General features: G+C 41.6%; 1 protein-coding gene across 1 annotated transcript in view; it reads right to left on the reverse strand.

Moving 5' to 3' along the window:
- Nucleotides 1–1,873: 1,873 nt before the first annotated feature.
- STAC (SH3 and cysteine rich domain) overlaps nucleotides 1,874–25,731 on the reverse strand; it is a 234,130-nt gene continuing 210,272 nt past the window's right edge. Inside the window, exon 11 of the mRNA XM_058184234.1 lies at nucleotides 1,874–2,232. Within this exon, the coding sequence (XP_058040217.1) occupies nucleotides 2,134–2,232 (99 nt within the window). The 3' untranslated portion in view covers nucleotides 1,874–2,133. The remainder of the gene's footprint in view (nucleotides 2,233–25,731) is intronic.

The following is a 25,731-nucleotide window of genomic DNA, read 5'->3' on the forward strand; positions in this document are numbered from 1 at the left end:
TTATTAAGCAGAAGTTTTTAAATATAGAGACATTGGAACTATAGAAATATACTGAATAATTTTTATTAAATTGATATAAAATGGATTTACAGGGGATAATAGAGGCATATGAAGAAATATTTTTATGCTAAAAAGTGCACGTGAATCTATAAAGAACAATAAGGAGACAAGGAGATTGTTTAAAGACACAGAAATGAATGTAGAAGTCACAACAATTGGAGGAAAAAGAGGAACACAATATTCAAGGAATAGATGAGAAATTAGAAGAAGCAGTGGAAGGGGAAAATCAAAATGATGCAAGAAATAAAAATAAAGAAGAGAAAGGATTAATAAGTAGGAATCAATTAAATAAATCCTTAAAAGCTTATAATAGAACAGAGAGAAAGAATTTTTTTTTTCAAAAAAAGGAAAGATTTAGAGAGAGAGAAAAGAAAAATCTCTTTTAAAAAGGGGGAAGTCTTGCTGATAGGTGTTTAAATAATACAGCAATACAGCAGAAAGAAACAAAGGATATCCAGAAGGGAATGTTCACTAGGCACAAAAATATAAAAAAAAAATGACAAGATTCCAAGAGGGAGAGATAAAAGGCTGACTAAAAAGTCAATAAATGATGGAATTTTAAAGAGGTTAAAAGATAATGGATAATGAGAAAATATATTAATAAAATGGGAAAATACAAATAGGGAAAATAGTAGTATATACATTAATAGCAGTGGTGAAATGTAAAATTTGTTACTACTGGCTCTGTGGGTGTGGCTTGGTGGGGGGTGTAATGTGACTGAGTATAGCCAACTTTGTTTTTTTACTTTTAAAAGCGTTTTTTCTACTTTTCTTTTCTTTTAAAAGCAGGTTTTTTTGCCTTTAAAAGAAAAGAAAACCCTCTGACGATCAGGCAACTCAGCTGGGATCGCCAGAGCCTTTTAAGCATTTTTTTACAACCTCTTTGGCTGAAAAGGCTCTGATGATCCCAGCTGAGCTGCACAATCATCAGAGGCCTTTTTTTTTACTTTTAAAAGCATTTTTTCAGCTGAAGAAAAAATGCTTTTAAAAGTTTAAAAAAACGCCCTCTGATGATCACGCAGCTCAGCTGGGCATGGGGGGGGAAAGGATTTTTGCTACCAGTTCTCCGAACCACCCGCCACCATCGCTACCAGATTAGGTGATCCGGTCCAAACAGGGAGCATTTCATCCCTGATTAATAGATAATATAACTTATTATAACTAAAAATAAGTTAAGATTAGTAGATGGAAATGTAGGATTAGGTAATTTAATTGAATTATTAATATTAATAATGTGTTAAAGTATATTGTGAATTTAAAATATTAAGGATTAGAAATTGTGGGGATTTTGAAATACACTCCCGGGATTGATTAAATATTGTTAATATTTGGGATTAGTAGTTATCCTACACATTTGGAAAATTGAAGTTATGGTTTAATGAGTAATTCTTAAAATATTAAATAATAGTAATTTAGGAGGGGATAACAAATACATGGCATAAAGAAATGTTATCTATGTTTAAATGAATTAATGGGAAAATGATAAAGGATTATGAAGAGAGAATAGTATTGTTGAAGTTGGCAGAATAGAATTATACATACTTATTTGTATTATTATTGTTAGTGTTGTTTAAAAAACATTAGGCCCAGTCAATACACTGTCTGTCCACAAAATATGTATGGAATTATCACACTCTCTCACACACATACACACAAATTATACTTATATACTTATACTTATATAATAAGTATAATATATATGTATGTATGTATAAGGTCTTATTTTCAGAGAAACATGGGTAGCAGCTTTGCTCAGGAAAAAAAATGAAACAAAAGAAAACAAAACCCACCATCAAGTTTAATTTTTTACTTGTCTTTTTAGAAAAGCAGCCCATCCCTCACCTAAAACTCATACTACCTTTATTTGGTTCTTTCTCTAATAATACACTTCATTATTGATCACTGTTTGTTGCTTCAAAGCGATTAAATGCTTGATAGCAGTTGGTCTTTGTAGTTGTCTCCTGATTCCCCTAGTCATCTCCAAGACAGCTTGTAGACACAGTGCAAAATGAAGCAGACAGGTCTTCCTGGCAAAACTTTGCTACTGTACTGCAGTTGCTGAGTGGGCAAATTTCAGATGTTTTCTAAGACGTCTACTGGGACAAAGCCCTTTTTTTTCCCACTGCATACTTTGATAAACCCGTCATGTTCCTTTTCTGAAGTTATGCAGATCTGAAGATAAACAATGGAGAGAACAGTTAAACATGTCTCACATTCAAACACTACTTTTATTATGGAACCCAAATAGCTGCTGCATACAGTAGAGGAGACAACCTGCTGTAAATAGACAGAGCTGAACCAGGCTACTCAACTTTGCAGCCCTCTTTTAAATATCTTTGATGTTTGCAAAGGGTATGAAGATGGAAACTACTGCTTTCTAAACTTAAGTGTTCAGTTCATGTGCTATCCAGGATTGTCAAACTGGTAGCCCACAGGCTGGATGCGTCATGTGCAGGCCATGCCCACCTCAACTCCATGAAGGGAAAAATACATTGTGAAACATCACATGATGGCAACATGACACCAACAAGACGACACCTGTGCGTTATACACTGTTTTATTTATTCATCATATTTATTATTCATCATATTTCTTTGTGACAATAAGCCATTTCTGTGATAAAAGCTATTAAGAATAAGCACATTACTGTGACTGAAATGTTTGCTAAGAATTGCATAATAAATGAATTAAAACTAACTGAAATGATGGTTCAGAGAAATTCTACAAATACAATTTTAATTAGTTGCAATCTTACCTGTAAAATTATATATGGCTTGCACAACTTTAACTCCATGGAACCAGGGGTGAAATGCTCTTCGTTTGGACTGGATCAGCCGGTCCAATAGCGGGGGTGGCGGGGGTTCAGATTACAAGTAGCAAAAATCCCTGCTCCCCCCCCCCACATGCCCAGCTGAGCCACGCAATCATCACAGCCTTTTTTTACTTTTAGAAGCATTTTTTCTACAACCTTTTCAGCTGAAGAGGTTGTAAAAATACTTTTAAAAGGCTTTGATGATCCCAGCTGATTTGCCTGATTGTCAGAAGCTTTTTTTTACTTTTAAAAGCATTAAATTTACAACCTCTTCAACTGAAGAGGTTGTAAAAAAATGCTTTTAAAAGTATTTTAAAAGTATCATGCGCCACAGCTGATCACCCCCATGCGCGCTGTTCTACTTACCTCATTTCTTCTTTTGGCATGCACTACACGTGGTGCATGGTGCATGCTCATGCAATGCGCATGTGCAGCCAGTGAACCGGTAGTAAACTGGCTTATATTTCATCACTGCATGGAACTCATATGTTTACTTAAAGCACTGGATTCTTCTTGGTGGCTTGAGATCACTGTTAACTTTTTCTCAAGAGTTAGGGGAATAATATTGTCTTTGATGGCTAATATATTAGTTTAATCCTATGTTCCTATGAGTCCAAACATAAGGTATAAATATAAGTTATAAAGCTGGACATGTCCATTTTATATGCAGGTAAAAATTAAAAGCCATATCCCTAACATATTTCATACAATTCTGCAATTGTGAAGAACATTTATTTATTTTATTAATTTATTAGAATTTGTCAAACAAAAATGAGGACAAGAATAAAAGAAAAATACAATGACAGGGACAATAGTCACATTAGTGCACTTATGCATGCCCCCTCTTCTGACCACTTAAATATGAAGTAATGCACGGCTGTCTTTAGAAGAACATATGATGGCCGTCGACAGGGGGGCTTTTTATCAGGTTCGCCTGATAAGCCAGTTGCGCCCCTTTCTGGATTGGGCTTCCTTATGCACAGTCACCCATGCCCTTGTTACATCCCGCCTGGACTACTGCAACGCTCTCTACATGGGGCTCCCCTTGAAGGGGACCCGGAGGCTTCAACTGGTCCAGAATGCGGCTGCGCGGGTGATTGAGGGAGCACCTCGTGGCTCCCGTGTGACACCTCTCCTGCGCAGTCTGCACTGGCTCCCAGTGATCTTCCAGGTCCAATTCAAGGTGCTTGTTATCACCTTCAAAGCACTCCATGGCTTAGAACCGGGGTATTTACGGGTCCGCCTACTGCCACCAGTAGCCTCACACTGACCAGTGCGCTCTCACAGAGAGGGCCTCCTCTGGATACTGTCAGCCAAACAATGTCAGCTGGCAGCCTCCAGGGGGAGGGCCTTCTCTGTGGGGGCTCCCGCCCTCTGGAACGAGCTGCCTCCGGGGCTTCGTCAACTCCCCGACTTCCGGACCTTCCGCCGTGAGCTGAAGATGCTGTTGTTTCGACGTGCAGGACTAGTTTGAACATAGTTTTAATCTAGGGTTTTTAAATTAGGGGTTTAAACGGGGTTTTAAATTGTATTTAAAATTTTTAGGTCATTATCGAATCAGTTTTTTAAATAGTTTTTAATTTGTATTGTATGTATTTTGTCTTTTTTACTGGCTGTGAACTGCCCTGAGTCCTTCGGGAGAAGGGCGGTATACAAATATAATAAATAAATAAATAAATAAATAAGGTCCACGGAAGTCAATTTGTGATGGAAACTATGAAAATTTGGGGCCTCTGGTGGCTGCTATTAACACAGCTGCTTGCAATTACTGCAAGTTCAAGTCCCACCAGGCCCGAGGTTGACTCAGCCTTCCATCCTTTATAAGGTAGGTAAAATGAGGACCCAGATTGTTGGGGGCAATAAAAGTTGACTTTGTATATAATATACAAATGGATGAAGACTATTGCTTAACACAATGTAAGCCGCCCTGAGTCTTTGGAGAAGGGCGGGATATAAATTCAAATTTTAAAAAAAAATTGTAGCTGAGACAACTGGATCAGGTACAGCATTCCAGACTTCGACAACTGTATTACAGAAATCACATTTTTTACAGTTAAGTTTAGAACGATATACATTAAATTTAAAGTGGTTGTTTGCATGCGTATTGTTGCGATTAAAACAAAAGAAGTCCTTTACAGGTAAAGCATTACTTTGTATAATTTTGTATGCAATACCTAGGTCTGACCATAAGTGACACAGTTTTAAGTTATCCAAATTGAGAATTTTGAGTCTAGTAGCATATAGAATTCTACTGTGTACAGAAGAGTGCAAAAGCTTTCTCGTAGAATACTTTTGAACCCACTTGATTGTATTGATGTCAGATATATGGTAGGGATTCCAAACAGTTGAATAATACTCTAAGATTGGTCTAGCATATGTTTTATAAGCTCTAACTAGTAATACGATTTTCCAGAAAAAAAACTTTGCAAAATTAAATTTACAACTCAATGCTTTCTTTAGCAATACTGTTACAATGAACTTTGGAACATAGATCATCAGAAATAAATACACCTAGGTCCTTGACAAAGTGAGGGTCATCTGCTAGATCAGGGTGGACAACCTTAAACATTCAAAGAGCCACTTGGATCTGTTTCCTAGAAGAAAAAAACACACAGGGAGCCACAAAACCTGGGTTGGTGTGGCCAACTCGATGTCACTCACTCCCACCCAGTCACATGACCACCTAGCCATGTCTACCCAGCCACAAAAAAAATGTCTATGTCTCTCTCCCCCTCTTTCCCCCCCTGTGTCTCTCTCTCCCCCTGTATCTCTCCCACTCCCCCCTCTCTCCCTCCCTCTCTCAGTATCACTCTGTATGTGTGTCGCTATGTCTCTCTCACCCACTCTCTGTGTGAGACACTCTGTATGTGTCTCTCTATATCTGTGTGTGTGTGTGTGGGTGTGTGTCCTCCTTTCGGGTGACCTTCCTCCTCTTTCCCCCCTCCTCTTGTAACTCCCTGGCTGGCTGTGGCTGAGCCACGCACAGGGAGACTCCAGCCTGAAGTGGCAAGAAGCGAAGGCTGTCTTATGTGCAAATGTGGCATGAAGAGCAGCTTTGCTCCTGCACTCTCCAGTGACCCTCTTCCCCCTCCTCCTCTCAGGACATCCGGGACAGCTGTGGCTGAGCCAGGAGAATGTGCACGCATGGGGAGACCCTGCTCAAGTGAGCACCAAAGCTCAGGAAAGGCGTGCCTGGGGCAGGCAGTGGCTCGCTTACAGAGGGTCTATCTGTGCGTGCACACGGTCCCAACTCAGCCACAGCCGGCCAGGGGATTATGAGAGGAGGGGGGGAGGAAAATGCAGGAGTGAAGCTGCCCTGTACCTGCCTTCACACCACATTTACATGTGAATTTCGGACTTTGCTTTGGGCTGGAGTCCAAAAAAGAAATAAGAGGGGTGGGGCAGGGAAAAGTGGCAGAGGGCTCTAGAGCCGCAGGTTCCCAGCCCTGTGCTAGATCAATATCACCTAGCTTATACTTAGCATTCTGATTATCCACAAGACAGAGCATTTATTAATCAAAATTTAAAGTTACCAAATAGATGACCATTCAGATACATAGTCAAGATAACTTTGTAAAACAACAGAATTATCTGAAGTATTAAATAATTTTATATCATCAGCAAACAGGACACAACTGCTTTTAAGTTGATCCCATAAGTCATTGATATAGAGCAAGAAAAGTGTGGGACCTAAAACACCACTGTTAACTGATACAGGATTAGACAGCTACTTCCCTATTTTGATTTTCTGCAGTCTATTAGACAGAAAAGCAGCAATCCACTTGGCAAAGGTCCAAAATGCCGTAAGAGTTTAATTTCAACAGCAGTTTATCATGTACTACTGTATCAAAAGTCTTACAAAAATCTGTCTTCATCTTTGTGTGACATTTGCACAACAATGACAACTTTCTTCCAAAAATATACTTTTAAATTAGTTTCTTCTGCTTTTTGGCTTAGCCAATGAGAATTATTTTTCCTGACAACATCCACAAAGTGAAGAATAAAAATGTCTTAAATGTCATCTGCTATCAAAAATTTGTATCTTGCTATATCCAATAGAACTTAAAAATAATAAATCTAATTTTTCAAAGTATAATAAAAAAGGGAAATCAACTGTGCTTGACTAAGTTTCAGAAATACTAACAGCCAGTGTTTTCAAAGGCTTCTTAAAACAAAATAATAGTGTACTAATAATGTACTAATACATTAAAACACATCTATGTAAGCAAATTTAATGTACATGAAAATTATAGACAGATCCTATAAGGGCTGATCCCTGTCAGCCCTGGAGGCCATCTTTTTCTTTGGATTTTCAGGGCTGCCACACTTACAGCTGAGGGAAATTGGGAGAGGGGATTGCATGGAATTGCAAGGATATCTAGCCATAATAACATTCTTTTCTCTGAGAGTCAAGGACATCCAGCCTGCACCTGGAGTGGCGTGACTGGGAGGCATCTCCAGTTGGGATGGTGCATCGATTGGACTATGTGATGGACTTGTGGATGCAGGGGAAAGGGACTTGGACTTTCTTTTGGGTAGGGAAAACATGGAAGCTTTCAAATTCAAGTTTTCCCAGATGTTCCATAATAAAATGAAACTTTGAGGAATTTCTGGCCTTGGAGTCTTCTTTCATTGGGGGTGTTACTTGAAACCCTGTCATTAACCCAAATCTGCATTAAAACTTCACCCAGCTCTCTGATCTCCAGGGTGTTGCTCGGGTGTTGTCCTGAGTCCTGAGCGCCGATCCGATACCAGGTGGCATCAAAACTCAGGGAAGATAGAGGAGAAAATGGCAACCACAGAGTGAACCCCCAGGACTGGTTCAATGGTCCACTTTGAGACCCTCTACTCCCAATCTGAATCTGTGGTGAAGGCAGCGGAGGCCATCAAAGCAGAACATTAACAGGGCACCCACCCCAAAGAGCTGGTGCCCTGGCAAGATGCTCAACCGGATCCCTATCTGTGGGGCAAAGCTGTGGGAGCTGCAGTGCCCCAAGACTTGATGACTGGGGTGATTCTGCAGGAACAGCAGATGTGGTTGAGCAGAGTGGAGCAGATCCAGTCCCTCAAGTGAAGAGTACCAGAACCAGCTGATCTCAGTGACTCTAGAGAGTGGGGCTTCCCACCACCCATGTGGAGCCAGTCACTGGCAGGACTACTTGTGCGGTTTGACCAGCTGAGCATGGGCAGCATCATGCAACCTCCAAGTATTGGCCCACCTGCCTGGATTCTGACTCAGCCCACATTCATCTTTCTGGGCCAAGGGACCACAGTGGCAGCAGGGCATCAGCTTCATTCCACTCAGCATGAAGCAGATTACCTTCCTCATCAGGCCTGGCCTACCAGCATAACATCTCCTGCTGCAGTAGGAATGGTAAAGCAGCAAGACCCATTGGGCCAATCCAGTCTGGTGCTACAAGGACCACCATTGGGACTGTCTAGGCCCAACACACACACAACTCAGCCGCCAGTTCTCAGACTGCCTCCCACCGACCAGATCCTTCCTGCTGGGCCTTCTACCCTGGCAGGGGTGAGTTCAATACCAATGGATGCCAGTTCTGGCCCTGCCATAGGCCCCGGCTCCGCAGCCAGCCCTGGCCTCACAGCTGCTCCTGGCCCCACCAGTTGCTCCACCTCCACAGTTTAGAGTGATGTTCGACAGGACCCCAGGGAAGCTGGCTGACTTCCTTAATCGGGTCTCATCCCACATTGATCATTATGGGGACCAATATCAGACCTATCGGGACATGATTTCAGCAATTGCAGATGGCATGAATGAAGGAGAAGCAGCAGAATGGATAAATGAACCACATGATGAAGGAGCCCCAGAGCTAGAAGATGCAGATCAGCTCGCCCAACTGCTCTGAAGCCGGTTCGAAGGTACAGCCCACCAGAAAGAAGCTGAGTCCAGATCAAAGCATTGAAACAAGCGAGCCAGTGCCCCCAAAGAATTAGTGTGGGAATTCTGGAGGCTGGCTGAGACATGGGCCTGAACGTTTTTTCATCTACTACTTCAAAGAGGCCCTTGACCTGGACCTCAGACAAGCCTGCGGCATCAGGGGGGCTCCAGAGCATATACAAGCCTGGCACAACACAGCAGTGGCCATGGATCTGGAAATCCACCCTCATCAGAAGCCAACTGCTGAGAAACCAGAAAAAATAACTCTAGGCCACTGAACTCTGGTCAAACTAATTGACACATTGCAACCCATGCCATCCAGGATGATCAAGTGCTACTTATGTGATTAGCATGGGCACAGGGTGACAGAGTAGCTGGCCCCTGCTTCAGTCCCTCAGGTCTGGACCCACTCAGCATCCTGGGGGAAAAGAACCCCAAGGAAGCCACTGGACAAGGGAGAATTGCCAAACAGGCTGTTGAGGTTCTCTCTTTCCAACTGGGAATGAGGAAACTCCAGCCAGAGAAACCCCTCTGGGTTCTGCCAAAGGGAGCAATGGCAAGGATGACTCAATGGTAAGTGAAACCATCCTCCCCTTCACTATCAAAACCCAAATTGTAGTGCTAGAAACCAGAGCCCAAGGTGAGATAGAAGCTGTCATAAACACTGGCTGTACCAGATGCCTGATCAGCCTCCCAATAGTCCAACATGTAAGGATAGGCACAAGACCCCTACCGCACCCCATCCATTTTGAACAGGTCAATGGGACATTGATAGATGGAGCCCCTGCCACATTAGTCACAGAATTTGTTACACTGGAGATGGGGTGCCACCGAGAGCTCATCCGATTTGTCATAGCTTCCAAAATGACTGAGTCAATCATATTGGGCCTTGCTTGGTAGACAAATGGGGACTTACCATGATGTGGGAAGATGGCTACCAAAAACTAAAAATAGGCATCGGCCCACTGCCACCCATCAAGTCAGACATTTGCCAAAAGGCAGCAAACCCCAGCAGCTCCAATAAATGGGAAACTGCAGCACCCACCACACATAAACCTCCTGGCAGCCCACAGGTGGCAAGGGAATACCGAGATCTGTCAGATGTCTTTAGCAAGCAAGGTTGGAACTTCCTTCCCCCTCACTGCCCAACAGATTGCACAATTGAATTCATGCCAGGAGCAAAGCTACCTAAACCAAAGATGTACTCTATGACTCCAAAAGAAATGGCCGAGTTAAGAAAATACATCAACATCAACCTAGCATGGTGTTTTATTCAGCCTGCCAAATCCAGAGTGAAAGCCCCCATACTATTTAAAGAGAAAAAAGATGGGAGGATGAGGCTTTGCGGGGATTTTCATGGAATCAATGCTGTGTGCGTGGAGAACACCTACCCCCTCCCATGAAGGACATGCTAAGTCAGTGGTCACCAACCGGTGGTCCATGAGAAAATTTTGGTGGTCTGTGGAGAAATCGGCGCAAGTGGACCAAAGCAGCGATTGCGATGTCTGGAAGCTGTGGGACCAAAGCACTACTTGCACCTGTGCAGCATCAACATTCCGCCTCGGTATATTTGCCCAGCCGATGGCGCAAAGCAGCCCTGCCGCTTGGGACTTGGAGCTGTAAATGACAACTAGTCTGGGGAGCAGCCAGATTTTGCTCTCTATTGTGGCACCAGATCAGCTCCCTGCAAGCTCTCATCTCTTGAGGAAACTTCAGCAGGGCTCCTTGAGAGATGAGAGCTTACAAGGGGCCGGTCTGGCGTCCTCAATGGAGAGCAAGTGGCAAGATTCAAGGGCTGCTTTGCTCAACTGGCTGGATAAATATACTGAGGCGGAAAGCTGATGCCATGCAAAATTCAAGGTGTTGGTTACCACCTTTAAAGTGCTCCATGGCTTAGGACCAGGCTATTTACAGGACCGCCTACTGCCACAAACAGCCTCCCATCGACCTGTGCGGTCCCACAGGGAGGGCCTCCTCGAGGTACCGTCAGTTAAACAATGTCGACTGGCGGCCCCCAGGGGGAGGGCCTTCTCTGTGTGGGCTCCTGCCCTCTGGAATGAGCTGCCTCCGGGGCTTCGTCAACTCCCCGACCTCCGGATCTTCCGCCGCGAGCTGAAGACTCTTTTATTCCATCAAGCAGGGCTAGCCTAAAAATGTAGTTTTAATGGGGTTTTAGTTTTATTGTCATTGTTAGTTTTTAGTATTTCGGTATTTTATAGTATTTTTAACTTGTATTATATTGTGTTTTTTAAACTGGTGTTAACCGCCCTGAGTCCTTCGGGAGAAGGGCGGAATACAAATTTGATTATAAATAAATAAATAAATGAAATAGAGAAAAAGAGAATGAAAGAGAGAGAATGAGAAAGAGAATGAAAAAGAGAAAGAGACAGAGAATCATAGAGAGAGAGAGAGAGAATGAGAGAATCAGAATGAGAGAGAATGAGAGATAGAGAAAGAGAATGAGAGAGAATGAGAGAGAGAGAGAGAGAATAAGAGAGAGACAAAATGAGAGAGAGAGCACCACCTTCTAGGAAGAAATGTGGGAGAGCAAAGGGGGATGTCTTGCATTAGGTATTGATCCCTCCACCTCAATTTCATGTGGTCGGTGCAGCAGGCAGCGATCCTTCCTGGCACACCTTGTTTCTCCAGAGCACTCCACTCCCTCCTGCTTCTGCCCACCTCCTTCTCATCCTCCTCCCAGTATCTCTGCGCTGCTTACTCAGCCAGAGGGAAAACTCAAAGGGCGCTCTGCCACCCGGCTTGCCTGCCTCCCCAGGGATGTCACCCAGGGGGCTACTCTCTTTGCAGCTCTTGCTCAAAGCCACCTGGGTCTGAAAGGGACATGCAGAGTATCAGAATCAGAATCAGAGAGAGAATCAGAGAGTGAGAGAGAATCAGAATGAGAGAGAATCAGAATTTTTATTTATTTATTTATTTACTTACTTACTTACTTATTTATTTATTTGTTCATACTTTTATACCGTCCTATCTCCCTAGGGACTCAGGGCGGTTTACAGCCAGATAAAAACATAAATATATACAGAATAAAACATTGATTTAAAAAACTTATTCAATAGGCCGAATATTTAAAATATAAATATAAATAATAAAATCCCATTTAAAACCAAATTTAAAATTTAAAAAATCCTAGTCGAGTCCTGCGCAAATAAATAGAGGTGTCTTAAGCTCGCGGCGGAAGGTTCGAAGGTCAGGAAGTTGGTGAAGTCCTGGGGGAAGCTCGTTCCAGAGGGTGGGAGCCCCCACAGAAAAGGCCCTTCCCCTGGGTGTCGCCAGTTGGCACTGCCTGGCCGACGGCACCCTGAGGAGTCCCTCTCTGTGAGAGCGCACGGGTCAGTGAGAGGCAATCGGTGGCAGCAGACGGTCCCGTAAGTAGCCCGGCCCTATGCCATGGAGCGCTTTGAAGATAATTACCAAAACCTTGAAGTGCACCCGGAAGGCCACAGGCAGCCAGTGCAGTCTGCGCAGGAGAGGTGTTACGTGGGAGCCACGAGGGGCTCCCTTTATCACCCGCGCAGCCGCATTCTGAACTACCTGGAGACTCCGGGTGCTCCTCAAGGGGAGCCCCATGTAGAGAGCATTGCAGTAATCCAGACGAGATGTCACGAGAGCGTGAGTGACTGTGCATAGGGCATCCCGGTCTATAAAGGGGCGCAACTGGCGGACCAGGCGAACCTGGTAAAAAGCTCTCCTGGAGAAAGCCGTCAAATGGTCTTCAAAAGACAGCCGTCCATCCAGGAGAACGCCCAAGTTGCGCACCCTCTCCATTGGGGCCAATGACTCGCCCCCAACAGTCAGCCGCGGCTGCAGCTGACTGTACCGGGATGCCGGCATCCACAGCCACTCTGTCTTGGAGGGATTGAGCTTGAGCCTGTTTCTCCCCATCCAGACCTGTACGGCTTCCAGGCACTGGGACAGCACTTCGATAGCTTCGTTGGGGTGGTCTGGTGTGGAAAAGTACAGCTGAGTATCGTCAGCGTACAGCTGGTACCTCACACTGAAACCACTGATGATCTCACCCAGCGGCTTCATATAGATGTTGAACAAGAGGGGCGAGAGAATCGACCCCTGAGGCACCCCATAAGTGAGGCGTCTCGGAGCCGATCTCTGCCCCCCCGTCAACACCGTCTGCGACCGATCGGAGAGATAGGAGGAGAACCACCGATAAACGGTGCCTCCCACCCCCAATCCCTCCAACCGGTGCAGCAGGATACCATGGTCGATGGTATCGAAAGCCGCTGAGAGGTCTAATAGGACCAAGGCAGAGAAATAACCCCTATACCAAAGCCGTCTCAGTGCTGTATCCGGGCCGAAAGCCAGACTGGAACGTGTCTAGATAGACGGTTTCCTCCAGGTACTGGGGTAGTTGACGTGCCACCACGCTCTCTACAACCTTCGCTGCGAAGCGAAGGTTGGAGACCAGACGATAATTACCTAAAACAGCTGGGTCCAGGGAAGGCTTCTTGAGGAGAGGCCTCACCACCGCCTCTTTCAAGGCAGCCGGAAAGACCCCCTCCAACAAAGAAGCATTCGTAATCCCCTGGAGCCAGCCTCGTGTCCCCTCCTGCGTGGCCAGCACCAACCAGGAGGGACACGGGTCCAGTAAACATATGGTGGCGTTCAACCTACCCAGCAACCTGTCCATGTCCTCGGGAGCCACAGGATCAAACTCATCCCAAACAGTCTCAACAAGACAGCTCTCTGACATCCCACCTGGATCTACCCAATTTTGGTCCAGACCATCTCGAAGCTGAACGATTTTATCATATAGATAACCACTAAACTCCTCGGCACGTCCCTGCAATGGGTCATCCCGCTCCCCCTGTTGAAGGAGAGAGCGGGTCACCCGAAACAGGGCAGCCGGGCGGTTATCTGCCAATGCAATGAGGGAGGAAACGTAGCAACGTCTCGCTTCCCTCAGTGCCACTAGGTAGGTCCTAGTATAGGACCTAACTAGTGTCCGATCAGCCTCCGAACGACTGGACCTCCAGGAACTCTCTAGGCATCTTCTCCGGTGTTTCATCTCCCTCAGCCCCCCGGAGAACCAGGGAGCTGGTTGAGACCTACGCCGGGTCAGAGGCCGCAAAGGCACGACACGGTCTAAGGCCCCTGCCGCGGCCCGTTCCCAGGCCGCGACAAGTTCCTCGGCCGTGCCGTGAGCCAGATCCTCAGGAAACGGCCCAAGCTCCGTCTGGAACCTCTCCGGGTCCAGCAGGCGCCTGGGACGGAACCAACGTATTGGTTCCGTCTCCCTGCGGTGTTGAGTGGCGGTCAGAAAGTCCAGGCGAAGGATAAAGTGATCTGACCATGACAAAGGTTCAGTGACTAAATCCCCCAAGTCCAGATCCTTCAACCACTGACCAGAGATGAAATCAAATCCAGTGTGCCTCCCCCACTGTGAGTGGGACCATCAACTACTTGAGTCAGGTCCAAGGCCGTCATGGAATCCATGAACTCCCGAGCAACTGTCGATGACATGCCGGTCGATGGCAAGTTAAAGTCCCCCATGACTATAAGTCTGGGGGTCTCCACTGCCACTCCAGCAAGCACCTCCAGGAGCTCGGGCAGGGCTGCTGTCACGCCGCAAGGAGCCAGGTATGTGACAAACAAGCCCATCTGACATCTATGATCCCACCTCACAAAGAGGAATTCACACCCGGCAATCTGAGGTACAGTGGTCTCCCTCAGCTCTAGACTCTAATGAATGAGAGAGAAAGTGGGGGAGAAAGAGAGAATGAGAGAGAGACAGAGAATAAGTGGGGGGAGAGAAAGAGAGAATGAGAGAGAAAAAGTGGGAGAGAGAGGGGAGGAGGGAGAAAGAGAGAGAGAGGAGGGACAGTGCCTGAAGGACCCCATCCCTTCACTGGGAGTCCAGGTGCTTCAGCAAGTGGTGCAATGGATTTGTATTAGTGGTCCACGGGATTTAAAATTATGAACTTGGTGGTCCCTGAGGACCAAAAGGTTGGGGACTCCTGTGCTAAGTCACTTAGCCAAAGGCAAGGTGTTCATCAAACTGGACCTGAAATAAACCTATTAGCTTAGGGAAGATTAGGAAAGGAAAGGAATGAAAGACTGCTTTCAATTGCCCGCTTGGCAGCTTCCAATTCAAAGTCATTCCATTTGGCCTGCAAGGGCCCCCTGGAGTCTTTATGCAACTAATAAATGAGGTGCTACCCAAGCACTTATACAAAGGGGCCCTAGTTTATCTAAATGACATTCTCATATCCAGTGAGACTCCAGGGGAGCACATTAAACTAGTGATGTAAATGCTGAAAAAACTCCTAGCCCCAAAGCTTTACTCGAAGCTGTCAAAATGTGAATTCCATAAAACCTCCTGTATTACATCTTTGGTGGACATGTCCATCTGCAAAAAAAGTGTGGGCCAAAATCAGAAAATGGCTGGAAGAAATAACTGACCAACACATAGACTGGAAACCAGAGACCTTTTTGCTGGGAATACACAATAGGAAATATAGTAAAGAAATAAGGTATCTAATCTTACACATAATAAACAGCTGCAAGAGTATCTTATGCACAGAACTGGAAAAATGAGAATATACCATCGGAGGAGGAAGTGATAAGGAAAATCCTGGACTGTGCTGAGATGGATAAATTAACAAAGGAGATAAAAGAAAAGGAAGATATGAAATATTATATAAAATGGAGTAAATTGTATAATTGGATAGAAATTAGAAATGGTAAATGACAAAAATGGGGAAAGGGTCATATATACACATAAAAAAAGGGTAGTGCATGAAAGAAAATGAATTGTTATAATGATAGGTATGATGGAATATATACAGAAATAAGGGATAGTGGGACAAAAAAGATAAGTATAATTAAAGGAAATGAGAAGAGAAAAATGTAAATAATAGAGGAATACCGAAATGAAGCTGATGTAAAGAAGGAGTATATGTTTTATGTTAGTGTTTGTTATATCTTGTTGTTGTTATTGTTTTTGTTAAAAAATTAAAAAAATATTATTTTTAAAAAATTAAAAAAACCTCCCTAGATTATCTAGGCTACTGAGTGTCAAGCGGAGGAGTGGAGATGGACCCAGGGAAAGTGAAAGTGGTGCTAGACTGGCAGCCCCCATGCACCTGAAAACAACTCCAGAGCTTTCTGAGTTTTGCGAACTTCTACAGCAAATTCATCCCAGCTTTTGCAGAAGTTGCCCTTAGTGGAGCTATTAAAAACAGAGCCTCCTCCCATGAAACCAAGATTGACGCAACTGCTTGCCTGGTCAATGGATTGCCAAAGGGCCTTAAAAAAATTAAAACAGCTCTTTGCCGAGGAATTGATCCTTCAACACCCTAACCAAGAGAAACAATTCATCATCCAGGTGGACTCTAGTGACATGGCAATGGCAGCTGTGCTCTTACAGAAAGACCCAGAGAGCCAGCTTCTGCCCTATGCATATGTGTCCAAGAAGCTCACCGACACTGAGAGGATGTGGGCAATTTGGGAGAAAGAAGCCTACGCAGTCTGCTGGGCCCTCCTCTCCTGAAGACATTTTCTTGAAGCAGGTAGAGTGCCTTTCAAGATTTGGATTGATCACAAAAATCTCAAAGCCCTAAAACCCCCCAGAAAACTCTCTCCCAAACACTCTGCCAAACTGGGCACAATACTTCAGGTGGTTTAACTTTGAACTAAAATACATTCCAGTGGGGAAGAACTTGCTAGCTGATGTATTATTGAGAAAACCGCAGTTTGATGGCAGTCCATGCCATCATCCCCTTGTCACAACAAGCAGAACAAGTCACCACTAAGGGCTAAGCCAGATGCCAACCCAATCCCGCATGGGACAAACTCACAGCTGCACCGAAAGCAGCACTCCCAGCTGACCAATGGATCATAGATAATAGATGTCTTGACGATGAGGGATAGACTGGCTTGGAAAGAGTCCGAACTATATGTCCCTGCCATCTTGATGCTGGAAGTCTTACAGCACAGCCATGACTCACAACTGGCAGGCCATTTTGGGGTGTTGAAAATGCTGCACCTGGCCAGAAGTCAGTCAGTGGCCAAAGATGAAGGCTGACGTGGAAGATTATGAGCTGTGCCACTTGTGCAGCCATGAAAATGAGACCTGGGAGATCTCCTGGGCTCCTCCAATAAGTAGCCAACCCCAACCGACCATGGGAGGAAATCACAATGGACTTTATAGTCAAGCTCCCAGAGAGTGGAGGAAATACAGTGATTTTGATGTTGACTTGTTTTCCAAACAAGCCCATTTCACTGTCTGTTCAGGATTACCCTCAGCAAAGAAACTGGCAAAGATGTTTATCAAACAAATTTACCAACTGCATGGAGTACCCTGCCGGGTAATCTCAGACCGAGGCATCCTATTCACCATTAATATCTGGAGGGAGTTTCTGAAATTGGTCGGGTCCACTCAGGGACTTAGCTCGGCTTTCCATCCTAGTATAAACGGGGCTGCAAAATGAGCAAACGCAACGGTGGAGCAATATATAAGATGTTATGTGGATTACCAGCAAGAGAACTGGGGGGACCTGCTACCATTCCCAGAAGTTACTTACAACAACTCCATACATAGCAGCACCAGCTTGACCCTCTTTCAGGTCATCAGTGCCATGGATTTTGTCTCCATGCCTGAGCTGCCCAGGGAATCACCTTCCTCCATGACCCTGACCGAGTGGATGGACTCACTAAAGAAGGGGTGGGAAAACACCAAAAAAGCACTGACAGAAGTTGCTAAGGTGTATAAAAAACAAGTGGATAAGCACCAATCTCTCCACCTCCCCCCACTTCCGTGTGGGAGATCGGGTTTACCTATCAACCAAATACATAATATTGAAGTTGCCCAGTAAAAAGCTGGGACCAAAATTTTTAGGATCTTTCCCAATAGTGAAAGTAATTAACCCAGTAACAGTTCAGCTTAACCTCCCATGAATACTAGGAAAAGTGCATCCTGTCTTTTAGCTGTTTTCAGGGCATTTTTCCCGGTTTTTGGCCAGTTTTCCAAGCTGTTTTTTGGGCTGTTGTGGATGTTCAGTAGTTGTAAATAAATAGAGAGGAAAATTGAGTCAAAGGCCTCAACAAGGTACAATTTCCCTCTCTATTTATTTACTACTGAACAAAATGGCCTGAAAAATGGCCAAAAAAATGACCAAAAAACAGGCCCCAAAATGATTAAAATGGTTCCCAAAACTCTCCCAAAATGGCCCAAAAAACAGCCTGGAAAGCAGCCTGAAAATGGCCACAAAGCAGTCCAAATTCAGTGATTTGCTGGCCATTATTATGGGAGATCAAAACAAAGCAAACTTAAGGAAAGAGCTACCAAAATACTTTCAGCATGTCAATTGTCCCACTAGAGGCAAGAATACTTTAGATCATTGCTACACAAAATTAGAAGATGCTTATCGGTCCTTACCATGAGCAGCTGTGGGACACTCTGATCATTGCATGATTCACCTTTTACCTGCTTACAGGCAAAGCCTTAAAACCACAAAACGAATAATTAAATCAGTGAAGACCTGGACTGAGGAGGCAAAGTTAAAGCTACAGGCCTGCTTTGACTGCACTGATTGGATGTTTTCAAAAGTACCTCTTTAGACGTAGATGAACTCAAAAATATTGTAACATCATATGTCAGCTTCTGTGAAGACCTATGTGTCTATGTTCCTATCAGGAACTTGCGAATACACAATAACAACAAACCTTGGTTCCCAGCTAAACTTAACCTCTTTGGAACTTAAACATTCCAAAGAGGAAGCCTATAGAATAGGTGATAAAATGCTGTACAATCAGGCCAGAAATGTATTAACAAGGGAGATCAGAGCAGCAAAAAGAAGCTACTCTGAAAAGCTAAAGAATCAGTTCTCAACAAATGAACCAGCAAACATGTGGAAAACTCTTAAAAATATCACCAGTTATGGCAAACCTCCTTCCCAGGCTGAAGGAAATCAACTATTGGCAGATGACCTGAATGTGTTTTACTGCAGGTTTGAAAGGAAACTACAGCCACCTATCTCCATAACCCCCATCTCAGACACACTAACAACAACCAAGCCTTCTACAACTGACCCCATCTCAGACACACCAAACAGCCAAACCTCCTACAACTGACCCCATCTCATTGGGTTCACAACCCCTAGTGATAAAAAAAAAAGGAAATGCAAGACCTATTTCACAGACAAAACCTAGGAAAAGCTCCAGGCCCAGAAAAGATAACTCCTTCTTGCTTAAAAGTCGGTGCTGACCAATTGGCCCCCATCTTCACCCATATCTTCAATAAATCACTTGAGATTTGCTATGTTCCTTCTTGCTTCAACTATCATTCCAGTGCTGAAGAAGCCCACCATCAAGGAACTGAATGACTACAGACCAGTTGCTCTAATATCTATAGTTATGAAAACCTTTGAAAGGCTAGTGCTGTCTCACTTGAAAACCATCAAGGATCTGCTGTTAGACCCCCCCCTGAAATTTGCATACCAAACAAATAGATCAACAAATGATGCTGTTAATATGACTCTGCACTACATCCTACAGCATCTTGAATCTCCAAAGACCTATGCAAGGGTTCTCTTTGTAGACTTTAGTTCAGCATTCAACATCATCATTCCAGACATTCTTCTAACTAAGCTAAACCAGCTAGTGGAATCTGAACACACTTATAAATGGATTGTAAGTTTCCTAACAGACAGGAAGCAGCAGGTGAAGCTAACCAGAATCACATTAGAAACCTGTACAATTAGCACAAGGGCCCCATAAGGCTGTGTGCTCTCTCCACTTCTCTCTATATACCAATGACTGCATCTCAAATGATCCATCTGTTAAAGTACTGAAGATCACTGAACAACAGTGATCAGTCTCATTCAAGACAATGATGAATCAGCATACAAATGGGAGGCTGAACAACTAGCCTCGTGTTGTGACCAGAACAATCTGGAACTGAACACATTCAAAGCTGTAGAAATGGTGGTAGATTTTAGGAGAAACCCTCCCATACTTCCACCTCTTACAATACTAGACAAGACAGTATCAACAGTAGAGACCTTCAAATTTCTAGGTTTTACCATATTGTAAGATCTAAAATGGACAGCTAACATAAAAAATGTCATCAAAAAAGCACAACAAAGGACTTCCGGGTTGGCTCCATTGGCAATGGAGGTGATCTGTTTGATCACCAGCCTCTGGATCATGTTGGACCACTAAGACAGCGACAATCAGCTGCCCAGCGGTTCGAAATTCCCCCTCTTCGGGTGAAGAAGAGGAGGTGAGCGAAAGAAGCAGAGGTAGAGCTTCCCTAGAACTCCTGGAAGACACCAGGGGGTTCGAAGGGTTAAGCTCCCTCAGAACTTCAAAGCGCTCCAGATCTGAGGCTTTTTTCCTGCTTCGGCAGACCTAATTGCCACGACCAACTGCCGGGACCAATTTTAACTTAAAGAAGAAAATACTGGACTGAACAGAAACAGGAGAGCTCTAACTATAAAAGCAAGTAATTAAATCAATTCCCTGTTATTTTTTTTTTAAGTTTTGGAGTTGACTTTAAAGCGAAAATGGCGGCTGTTCTTTAATGAGCTAAGCAGTTGAAAACGAAAGTGTTACAATTCTCATTGTTTGCTGTTTATTGCTGAAGACCAGCTGGAGATTTTTTAAAACATTGTAATGAGAAGGGGGAAGAGACATTGAGGCTGTTTCTTTAAAAGACTTAGAAGATTTATACGTAACATTAAGTTAAAGAGAAATTTTAAGAGATGGCAGCAAAACAATTAAAGACAACTGTAACAAAAACCCCAGGAACATCAACACTGGGAGTTTCTCCAGCACATACAGCAGATACAAAATCACTAAATTTGGAATCACTTCAGGATAATTTGAAAGATTTTATGAAAGAATCTCTTAATGATGCTATGAATTTGCAAACCTCTCAGATAGAAGATAAGTTTAAATTAATTACAGAAGAAATGTCAGAGATGAAAAAACAGATGTTAGAAATTCAAATTGGAAATGAAGAAGTCAAGGAAGGTTTGGTGTCAGCAGTACAGGGTCTGGCATCAAATGTGATTTTACTGGAGCAGGAAGTAGAAGAAATAAAGAAAGTTAATTTAAAATTGGAAAATAAGATTGAGGTAGTTCAAAGTAAAATGGATAAAGCTGATGATGAAATTGTTTTGGTACAATATAGAGCTATGGAATTTGCTTTAAGAATACATGGTCTGAAAGAGAATAGACAAGAGAATTTGAAGCAAATTTTTTCTGAGGCCTTTGTGGAGATTTTGGCAGTTCGGCCAACAGATGTGGCTTTTCATATTGACAAAATTTATCGTATGAATTCCTGGATAGCAAGACAAAGAAATCTTCCGAGAGACATTGTCATTTATTTTACTACTAGAACAGTGAGAAATGAGATTTTACAAGCTTCTTTTAAAGGAGAAGAATATCTTGGCGGCTGGCCAAGATATTTTAATACTAAAGGAAATTCCCCCAAAAATGTTGAGAAGTAGGAAAAAATTTGCTTTTTTGGTGAACGAACTTAAAAAACGTCAGATTGAGTACAGATGGGACATCCCAACTGGTATAATAGTTTACTATGAAGGGAAAGCACATCACCTTAATACAGTCAGTAAAGCACGAGAGTTTTATGCTTATGTGCTTAAAGCTGGAAGTCCACCATCTCCGGATGGTAGGAGAAAGGAAGGCGAAATTAAAGAAAAAGAAGTGATAGTAATGAAAGAAGACCTTTTACAAGTGTTGGGTGTGTCTAAGATGGGATCAGAGATTCCAAAAGACCCAAGGATGACAAGAGCGGCTGTCAAACGCAAGGAACAAGAAGAAAAGGCTCAACAGGCTCAATCCGCTACTACCAAGACGGAAACAGTGGGAGGAGCAAGGCCCAAAGAAAGATATGATTTGCGGCTGGTGCTTCAAAAGTTTCCGATCGCTGATAATGGCAATTAGACTTTTATCTTGGAATGTTAATGGATTAAACTCACCACAAAAGAGAAGAAAGATATTTCATTATTTGAAGCAATTTAAAAATGACATTGTATGTTTACAAGAAACACATATTAGAACATTAGACCAGAAATATTTGATAAATTCAAAATTGGGAATACATTTTGTTGCATCTGCTACAGAAAAGAAGAATGGACTAGTTGTTTATATAAAGAGTAATTTATCTGCAACATTAATTGAGGCGGATAATCAAGGAAGATATATTGCTATTGAACTTTTATTGGAGGGGAGAAAAATACTTTTAATAGGAGTTTATGCACCAAATCAACAACAAGAAAAATTTTATAAGTTTTTACATAAAACAATAACATTTTGGGATTATAAAACTCATATATTAATGGGTGATTGGAATGGAGTGATGGATATCCAGAAAGATAAAAAAAGTCTTAGAAATATTTCCAATCGTGTAAAACTGCCAAAGGCGTTCTTTGATTTGATGGAAGATTTAGAATTGAGAGATGTATGGCGAGAACGCAATGAAAAAGAGAGAGATTTTACATTTTTTTCTGATAGACATCAATCTTTTTCTAGGATCGATTTTATTTTAATTACTAATGATTTGTTTTTCAGAGTGAAGAAGACAAAAATTTGTTCTAGAACTTTGTCTGATCATAGCCTGGTTTGGATTGAGCTAGATAGGGAAAAAGAGGCCAGGAAGTCGTGGAGGATGAATGAGAACTTGTTTAAATACGAACAAAATGTAAATGAATGTAAAATTCTAATGAAGGAATTTTTTTTATTTGAATATGGATAAGGGGACACCTATAGAGATAGTTTGGGACACCAGCAAGGCTTATATGAGGGGAATTTAATTAGATATGAATAATAAATATAGAAATAGATTGCACAAAAGGCGAAAAGAATTAGAAGAGGAAATTAAAAGGAAGGAGCAGTTATTGGTATGTAATCCAGGAGATAGTAAAATAAAAGAGTCAATAAATATATTAAGAGGTCAATTTAATATGTTAATGGCAGATCAGGTGGTAACTAATTTACAATATGCAAAACATAATTTGTTTAATAATTCTAATAAACCTGGAAGGTGGTTAGCATATTTATTAAGAAAGAAACAGAAACGACGTATAATTGATAAAATAGAATATAGAGGTAAGGAAGTATATCAGCAAAACTTGATTAAAAAAGCTTTTTTAGAATATTATACTAAGTTATATTCTAGAGATGTGATTAATGATAAAGATATAGATAGATATTTACAGGACCATGATATCTTAGAAATTACAGTAGATCAAAGGGAAGAGTTGAATCAATTAATTTCTTCAGAGGAAATAGTGTTTGCAATTAAGCAGCTTAAAGCGAATAAAGCACCAGGTACAGATGGTTTGACAACTACTTATTATAAAAATTTACAAAATGAGATGATTGTACCACTTAAGGAGTTATTTAACAGAATACAAAGGGGAGGAGAAGCTCCTCTCTCATGGAGGACAGCTTTTATTTCATTAATACCTAAAGAAGATCAAGGTGGTGTTAAACCAGAGAATTATAGGCCAATATCGCTTTTAAATACTGATTATAAGATATTTGCTAAGATATTAGCGAATAGATTGATGCCACTGATGACTCAATTAATTCATAATGATCAAACAGGATTTATTAAGGGGAGATAGATGAGATATAATATGAGACAAATTGTAAATTTACTTGAATATTTGGAAAGAAACAGCCAGGTCTCAGCAGCACTCTTTTTTTGGATGCGGAAAAAGCTTTTGATAAATTGGATTGGCAGTTTTTGTTTAAAGTAATAGAAAAAATGCAATTTTGGGATTATTTTATTCAAGCAGTTAAGGCTATATATCAAAAGCAAACAGCTCAAATAATAGTAAATGGTGGATTAACAGAATCCTTCAAGATTGGAAAGGGACTAGACAAGGATGTCCCTTGTCACCGTTATTATTCATTCTAACTTTGGAAATATTATTGAGTAATATACGTGGTTTAGATCGAATAAAAGGAATTAGAATTAAAAATCAAGATTATAAATTAAGAGTGTTTGCAGATCATCTGGTTGTTTCTTTATCTCAACCAATACATTCAGCTGTATATCTAAAGGAGACAATTGATTAGTATAGTAAGGTATCTGGGTTTAAAGTGAATCAACAGAAGACAAAAATGATAATTAAAAATATGAATACACATCAGAGAGAACTAGAAAGAATAACTGGATATGAAGTAGTTAAAAAGGTTAAATACCTAGGAGTATATATTACAGCATCGAATGTAAAGTTATATAAAAATAATTATGAGGTATTGTGGGGAAAAGTAATTAAAGAAATGGAGAATTGGAAGAAGTTACAATTATCATTGTTGGGAAGAGTGGCAGCTATAAAAATGAATGTTTTGCCTAGATTTGTATTTTTGTTTCAAATGATTCGAATATTGAAGAAAGATGCAAATTTACAAGAATGGCAAAAAGGGATTAGTAATTTTGTATGGAAGGGTAAAAAACCGAGAATAAAGTTAAAAATAACGCAAGACATTAGGGAAAGAGGGGGTTTAAAAATGCCTAACTTGAAATTGTACTATGATGCAGTTGCTTTAGCTTTAATTTCTGATTGGATTAATTTAACAGAGGAAAGGATTTTGAATATAGAAGGTTATGGTTTGTTATATGGTTGGCATGCATATGTATTATATGACAAGAAAATTGATAAGACATTTAAGAATAATATGGTCAGAAGTGCTTTGTTGAGGGTTTGGAAAAAATATCAATATAAGTTAGATGGAAAGATACCAATATGGACTATCCCCAGACATATGATAGAGAATATAAATATATTACAAAAAATGGAGATTATCACTTATAAAGAGCTTTTGACTATGGAAAAAGGGGAATTACAGTTAAAATCTAGGGAGCAATTGAGGGATGAAGGGAGAAATTATACATGGTTCCAGTATGGACAATTGCAATCTAGATGGAAAATAGATCAGAAAATTTATATAAGGCAAAGTGATGATAACTTGGTAAAACAAATAAAAGATCAAGGTCAACAGCATATAAAGAGATTATATAATGTATTGGTTGAAATTGATTCAGAAATGGAGTTGGTTAAAGATTGTATGGTAAAATGGGCACAAAATTTTCAACAACCTATAATGTTAGAAACATGGGAAAAAATTTGGGTGAGGAATATTAAATTTACGCAAGCACAAAATTTAAGAGAAAATTTTTATAAAATGTTTTATAGATGGCATTTAGATCCTAAAAACTGTCATGTATGTATCCAAATGTGAAAGCAAAATGTTGGAGATGTGATTGTGAGGATGCTACCTATTGTCATATATGGTGGACTTGCAAAAAAGTTAAAGCTTTTTGGATTAAAATATGGTGGATTATGCAAAACATTTTGAAAAAGAAGATCAAGTTTGTTCCACAGTTCTTTTTATTAGGAATAATTCCAGATTGCACTGTTATAGAGACAAAACTGATTTTGAATTTAATAACTGCTGCAAGACTATTGATTGCACAATATTGGAAGAAAGAAGATTTACCTACAATTGGAGAATGGATTAGTAAAGTATCAAATTTAGCAGAAATGGCAAAAATTTCTACCTACTTGAAAGACTGTACACAAGAAAAATATATTTTGGAATGGAGAAAGTGGATCGATTATATTCAAAATAAGTATCAGATTAAAAAATATCAATTAGTTTTTGAGTGAAGTTAGGAATTTCTATGTATTACAGTTTAAGAAAGAAGGGAATTGATAGTGTGATGGTGTGAAATGGAATATGTTTTATGTTATATTTTAGATTATGTTTGTTAGTTACTATACCCTGTATTCTGTTCTGGGAAGTCTTGGGGGGGAGGGGGGAAATGGGGGGGGAGGGGAAGATTATAAATTGATTGATTGCCATTGTACAGGAATAATGGTAGAATTAAACAAGTTGGAATGGTGTAAAGTCGGGACTGCTCGGTAACCACTCCCGAAGGGAAAGGGTA

Source organism: Ahaetulla prasina, chromosome 4 (genome assembly GCF_028640845.1).
Source record: "Ahaetulla prasina isolate Xishuangbanna chromosome 4, ASM2864084v1, whole genome shotgun sequence".
Taxonomy (NCBI): domain Eukaryota; kingdom Metazoa; phylum Chordata; class Lepidosauria; order Squamata; family Colubridae; genus Ahaetulla; species Ahaetulla prasina.